The following is a 7,210-nucleotide window of genomic DNA, read 5'->3' on the forward strand; positions in this document are numbered from 1 at the left end:
CATAATAAATAAATAAATTTAAAAAAAAAAAAAACAAAAACTGTGAACTTAAACTTACTCTGGAAATATTGTCATAGCTACTTTTTTTTTTTTTTTAGGTAAAATCTTGCTAGCTCAGATAGGCCGAATAGCAAGTAGCTAACCTGCTCTCCTAGCTTAAGTCTCCTGAAAAACAGGGTGACCTTCTGCTCAGCCCTCAATTAGGAACCCCAGCTACACATGGTTCCCCCACCACTTCCTGATCCCCAGGCTAATTTTATTTAATCAAACAAATGTAGTGCATCTTTGCATCATTAACAAAAGCAGCAGAAACAAATGTAACACACCTTTATACAGTTAAAATAATATTAATAATAATATAAAAAATAAATAAAATAAAATAATATTAATAATTTTCCACAACATTCAGTCTTGACTCAGGAGACTGAAGGGGGAGGAGCATGAGTGTGAGGCCAGCTACATAGACCAAATTTTGTTAAGAAAACAAAATTTGAAACCAATGTCAGAGGTTCTGTCATATGCTTTAGAATAATCTCAGTGAAGACGTACTAAAGATAGATAAATGATTAAGAATATTATGATCCTCTGTGGGGCTAGAGAATTGGCTTAGTGGTTAAGAGCACTTGCTACCCTTGCATAAGACCTGGGTTCAGTTCCCCGCACCCACGTGATGACTCAGCCATCCGTAACTCCAGTTCAAAGGGATCTTAAAGCCCCCTTCTGACCTCTGGGCACTAGGCAAAACACGGGCACAAAATAATATTTAAAAAAGAACATCCGGGTAAGTAGTGGATTCCGGTAATCCTAGCACCTGGGATGTGGGGGCAGAAGTGTAACAAGGATGTATACATTTCTGGTCTGTTTGCTTGGGATAGGGAAGCTCAGTTTGACAACCTCACCCCACCCATCCTTGAGTCCCTAAGTCATAGTCTTGTAGTGGGTTTGGCTGGCCTTTCTCATGTCCTGCCCAGCCTTCCTCCACAGCCTGGCTCACAAAGACTTCCCTGTCAAGAACGGTGCCAGGCAGCTAAACCCTTTTCCTTTCTCCTGCAGGTTCTGTCTTTCGGCCTAACAGTCCTGAGCCGCAGATTTGAGTTTCAGGCCGATGCTTTTGCCAAGAAACTTGGGATGGCTAAAGACTTATATTCTGCGTTGATCAAGCTGAACAAAGACAACCTGGGGTTCCCCGTTTCCGACTGGCTGTTTTCCACGTGGCACTACTCGCACCCCCCACTGCTAGAGAGGCTTCAGGCTTTGAAAGACAAAAAACAAGACTGAGCCACTCAGCGACTGGACACACTTCCAATTATTTCTGTCCTGGCAGCATGTTCCAGCTCTTGATATTTTTAATTTTTTAAGAAAAATGATTAAGTACATAAAAGTCCAGATTTAAATAATTTACAATCTCATTTCAAAAATGATTTTAATAATCCATTTCTTAAAACACTGGATAATAAATTGAGGTTTAATATTTTTAAAGCATAGTCTTATCTAACATCCGGTGTACCACCAATTTGTACAATTATTTAAGGCAGTGCACAACTTATTTCCTCACTATGTGAATCTGCATGTAGGGTTTTCGGGTTATGTGTTTAAAGGGGGACGCCACCTCCAGGTACTTTCTGCGAGACAGAAATTGTGGTCCCAAATCATTGTGCTTGTACCCACATGCAATTTGTGTTTACCTTCATGCTGTTCTGATTTAACCTGGCCAATCAGTGTTTTAAATAAGAAAGAAAAGTAAAACTTAGTGAGGCTAATGTTACTGAAATGGAAGTTGTTAGTCTGTGCTGTGCTGTGCTGTGCTGCTGCAGGCACGGGCTTTCTGTCCTTTCTGGCCCCACGCCAGTCGAGAATCCCCTCCCTCCCCTTCCCTCCCCACTTCTCCTTCCTTCCTCCTTCTCTTCCTCCCTCTCTCCCTCCCTTCCTCTCTTCCTTAATTTTTTGAGATAAGGTCTCACTCTAGCCCCTGTTGGCCCCAGACTTATTCTTCCTCCTTTCTCCGCCTTCCTGATGCTGGGGTTGCAGGTGTGAGCCACCACACCCAGCTTAGGAATTAATAGTACTTGAAATTAGAAATCTTTTAAATCATTGAGTTTGGGTTCGCTTTTAAGAAAGTCTTAATTTTGAGCCAGGCTTGATAGCACTTACCTCTAATCCCAGCGCTTGAGGCAGAGGCCAGTCAGGGCTCTGTAGTGAGACCCTGTCTGAAAGAGAGAGAGAGAGAGAGAGAGAGAGAGAGAGAGAAGAGAAAGTTGGTCTCAGTTCTTAACTTTTCCTCCCACCTGGCCTTGTTAGAGGTAAACTAGCCTTTTCTCGTTTTTCCCCAGCAGATAATAGTACACACACTCTTTCACTAACAGAAGTCGCTGTACTGTACACATTTCCCAGTGTTAAATGTGGCAGAAGATGACATTTGAAAAGACGCAAGGGGGGCTAGACATGATTATTACAGGAAAGAAGTTTCCTGTCTTTTTTTCAAGGACAGATGTCTGCTTTCGTTCTCATATTTTTTATTCACAAGTTATAATTACACCAGATTCCATTTTTTAAATTATAATTCTTGGTAGGCAGGCAGATGTTTCCTTTTAGAAAGATCTCCAGAGGTGAAGGTGCGTGCTTGACCGCTCCAGACGTCTGTCTGCGTCCTGAGTGAACCGTGCTGCTCCTGCCACTCCGCTCACCGTGGCACGCACCTCCTGGGCATTTCTCCACAGCGGGATGACCACACGAGGACCGGCTTGTGCCCTTCACATGGACCACTATGGCCTCCGAGCTCCAGTCCAGCCCTGCATTGTCTAATTCCTACAGCTAAGCAGAGGGGCCCAAGGTTTCTCTCCAGCATCCTTTCCTATGACTTCATGCTCAGACAATTGCCTTTCCTTCCTTCTGTGCCTTTAAATACACATTTCAGTTCTGCACAGTGAGACATTAAAAATTGCCAATGCAGATTTACGTCCTGGTGTTGGGTTTTGTGTTGTGATTTGTGCGTCATGTTTCCCAGATGTGTTGACTGCCTACAGGCACGGTGCTGTCGCGGATCCTGTGAACACCAGTGCCATTCATGGCTGCCTCCTGTTCTTTCCAGCACACACGTCGCCAGTTCTTGCTGGCATTCCCTCAGAAGCAGCTTTGGAATTATTTCTTCTTCATTGCTGTAACCTCAGATTGTCCTGGGCTTGCTTTTTACTGTTCCGGCCGCCCTCTGGACCCTCTCATCCAGATCAATGAGGAGATACCCATGTCTTCTAAAGCCCAAGAAACCAGCATTGCCTATACCAGTGAACGGATAACTGCCCTGTCTGGGCCGCAGAGCTTGCCTCTGATCCTCAAGTCTAGGTAACAGTGAGCAAGATGCCCTAGCCCCTCCCTCCTGTAGTTTTTCTTTCTGCCCATTGCAGAAATACATTTGTCAAGTTGTTAAAGAGAAACTTCTTGAGATACAGTCTCCTGTATCCAGGCAGACCTCAAGCCTGCTGTGTAGATGAGGATGACCTTGAACTTGATCTTGACTCCACCTCCTGAGTGCTGGAATTACAGGTGCCACCGTGTTTGTGTGTTGCTGGAGTTTGAAACCATGGTCGAAGCACTCTGTCAATTGAGCCGCAGTCTAAACCTTAGATCCAATGTATTGTCATAACTGTTCTATTAGTTAATGTTAATCTCTCACTATGACGCGTGTGCATGTGTTTAGGTGTGTGTGTGTGTGTAGGAAAAACTATAATTTGTCTTTTACAGGGTACTGGAGGCATCTTATGAAAAGGGAACTATAGGTATAAAGATCTAGAAACATGAGCAACGCCAGAAAGCCAGAAGGTGGGAAGGGTGAGTGCTGGAGGGATTAGGAGATGAACAGGGAGGATTTTACTGGATTTTATGGCCACTGTGAGAATTCGGACTTTGGCGGCTGGGGAATGTGGCTCAATTAGAGTACTCGCCTAGGATGCACAAGGTCCTGGGTTTGACCCCAGTACTCTGAGGGATGGAGGGGACTTAAACTCTCTTTGGTTTTTATTTTTCAAGACAGAGTTTCTCTAGCTGTCCCAGAACTCACTCTGTAGACCACCAGGTGGCCTTGAACTCACAGAGCTCCGCCTCTGCCCCTTGAGTACTGAGATTAAAGGTGGGTGCTACCACACCTGGCTTTAAACTTATACTTGGTAGGAAGCTTTGGACGTGAAGGCTTAGGGCGTGGTGTGACTTAATTTTACAGGATTGCCCTGGTTTCTTCATTAGAAGCTGACAGGTGGTGGGATCTTCTCACCCTGTGGCAGGTAATCTTGGTGCCCATGGAGTGGTAGTTGGGGAAGCACTGCAAGGTATGACCTGGAGGAACCCTGCGCAATCTCTGGGGACAGCCGAACCAGCTAGCTGTAGTGTCATTTCTGTTAAATGTCATTTTGAGTGTGTGTGTGTGTCTGTGTGTGTGTGTATGTGTATGCATGTGCGTTACTGGGGATCAAATAAATCCAGGGCCTCTCTCATGCTAGGCAAGTGCTCTATTGCCGTACTCCCACATCGTTTTGACGGCTCAGAATTCAGTCATGAAGGGACAGGGTCCTGCTCTTAGTGCAAAGAGCCACTGGGAATCTTGGGCCGTCAGAACACACAGCCACAAACAGGTTGAATCTAAGTCCCTTCATTCCTAGTTTGATGATTAGAGTCTTGTTCCTTTGTGCCCTAAATATATTTTTCGTTTATTTAATGAATATTAATCACCTGCTATATGTCAGGCACTGAACCAGAGCGGCCAAGTGCCTTCCTTCGCGGGGTTTATATTCTTTTTTTTTTTAAGATTTATTTATTTATTATGTATACAATGTTCTGCCTGCATGTGTCCCTGCAGACAGAAGTTGGCACCAGATCTTATCACAGGTGGTTGTGAGCCACCATATGGTTGCTGGGAATTGAACTCAGGACCTCTGGAAGAGCAGTCAATGCTCTTAACCACTGAGCCATCTCTCCAGCACCACTGAACCATCTCTCCAGCGAGGTTTATATTCTGATGTCTTAGGTCAAACCGAAGCACTCAGGAGAAACAGACAATCATGGAAGGGGCATTTGAAATGCCGGGAAGGATTGAGGTGACTTTTGAGCCAAGGTTGAAGCAAGGTGCTGGGGTAAGGATATTTGGTGGAGCAGCCTTCCCAGCCACAGGAATAGCATGTGTGTGGCATAGCATGCTTAAACAGCCCAGGAAGTATGGCTGGAGTAGGATGGACCGGGGCCAGAACACGGGACACATTCTGAGGGGCATATGGGAGGTCACACTCATGTGATCAGAGTGAAACCCACCCACCAGGAAGTTGCAGAAGGCACAGGCCACTGGTCCATAGGAATTAGCCCCCTTTGGCCCTTTCAAATGCTTCCCTCACAGAAATGAGGTGTGGCTGGGTACAGTTTGTGAACCATCAGCTTCCCTGTTGTTATGAAACCATTCGGTGTCCTGTCTTGTTAAGTCACAGAGAGGACCAGGAAAGGACTCCTCAGCCAACACATGAAGACACATCAAGGAGTAAGGCTCTCTAAGCTCAAGGTTCCAGGTACCAGACCAAGTATGGGATCCAGTATCAGAGAGTCACTACCACCACCATGTCCCTGAGGCTAGGAGCACCTACTCAGGGCCAAGGCAACTCTCTTCCCCTCGCATCACCAGACCCTGGTTCTTCTATTTCACGGACTCCCTGGCAGCCACATACCAGGGCCTCTCTGTGGGGGCCATAACAGATTGGCCGAAGCACTAAAGATAAAACCACCTCCCTGGCCCTTGGTTCTGCCATATCTGGTCCCTCCTGACTGACCCCAGCTTGTGGTTAAGGAACTAAGTCCCTAATGGTAAATGTGTATTGAGTGAGGGCAGGCTTCAGTAGGTGCTTGGCCTTGGGCTACAATGCTGTGTGCCTCCAGGAGGGACCAGGATGCAGAGTGCTTCCTTTGGGGACAACACAAAGCCAGATTGATATTGAAACAAAACATTTAACCATCTGTGCTGTCAACTTGACACAAGCTAGAGGCATCAGAGAGGAGGGAGCCTCAGTTGAGAAAATGTCTCCATAGCGGGGCATTTTCTGTACTAGTGATTGATGTGGGAAGGCCCAGCCCATTGTGGGTGGAGCCATCATCCCCATCCCCCCCCCACACACACACACTCACATCCTACCCCAGTCTCCAGTTCTGTCAGAAAACAGACTGAGCAAGCCATGCAGTGGGGGGTGGAGGGTGTGGGAATGTGGGGGGGGGGGGGGGAGGGCGGGGAAAGGGCAGGGGGTGGAGATATGATGACTAGCCAACCAGGAAGCAGCCCTCTTCGTGGCCTTTGCATCAGCACTGCCTCCAGTTTCCCGCTGCATTGATTCCTGTCCTGACTTCCTTTGATGATGAACTGTGATGTGGAAGCATAAGCCAAACAAACCCTCCCCTCCCCAGGTTGCTCTGGTCATGGTGTTTCTGCACAGCCATACTAACCCTGACTAAGATGCCATCTAATACCAAAAGCTGCCGCTGGCCAAGAGAACAGTGACCGGGGTAGCCAGACCAGAGATCTGAGCTAGTATCCCTTTCTTTCCTCACAGGAGCTCCTGGAAGCAACAACCAAGTCTTCCAATCTCCCACGCCAAGCTCCTGCTCCAGAGCTAACACACAGGGGCCACTGAGACTGGTCAGGGCGTGTGAGTATGTAGCTGGGGATGTCGCTCAGCTGATAGAGTGCTTGCCTGATATGCAATGGATGAAGCACTGGGTTTGACCCCAGTGCCACAAAAATGGAGTGGTAGTGACACCTGTGATCCCAGCAGAAGGCAGAAACCTAGAAGTTCAAGGTCATCCTCAACCATATAGCAAGTTCAAGGCCTTGCTATATGGCCTGGTCAAAAGGAAGGGACAGGATAAAGGAAGTGGGAGAAAAGGAGGAGAGAGGGAGAGAAGGAGAGAGACAGAGCCCTGGCAACCTAGTGGGTATGGTTTCCTCTTACACATTTGGCATGGCTAAGCCCTTGTCACCGCTACACAAAGAGGTTTGAGAGGTTTGCTCCAAGTTACATGGTGGATCAACACCCCTCCTTGACCCTCGGGTTCGCACCACAGAAGTTTCTCAGATAAGCCTGCCATCCCAGTGCTCACAAGTTAAGATGTGCCCAGATGGAGGACCCAGACCTCCCCTCCCATTTGTGAGCCCTTCACCACTTACCCAAGCCGTGGAGACCCAGCAACA

At 47.1% G+C, this 7,210-nt stretch overlaps 1 protein-coding gene across 1 annotated transcript in view; it reads left to right on the forward strand.

Moving 5' to 3' along the window:
• Zmpste24 (zinc metallopeptidase STE24) overlaps positions 1 to 2,955 on the forward strand; it is a 39,608-nt gene extending 36,653 nt beyond the window's left edge. The window contains exon 10 of the mRNA XM_038334831.1: positions 1,054 to 2,955. Coding sequence (XP_038190759.1) covers positions 1,054 to 1,278 — 225 coding nt within the window. The 3' untranslated portion in view covers positions 1,279 to 2,955. The remainder of the gene's footprint in view (positions 1 to 1,053) is intronic.
• The last annotated feature ends 4,255 nt before the right edge of the window (positions 2,956 to 7,210 follow it).

The sequence above is a fragment of the Arvicola amphibius genome, chromosome 6, assembly GCF_903992535.2.
Source record: "Arvicola amphibius chromosome 6, mArvAmp1.2, whole genome shotgun sequence".
NCBI lineage: Eukaryota > Metazoa > Chordata > Mammalia > Rodentia > Cricetidae > Arvicola > Arvicola amphibius.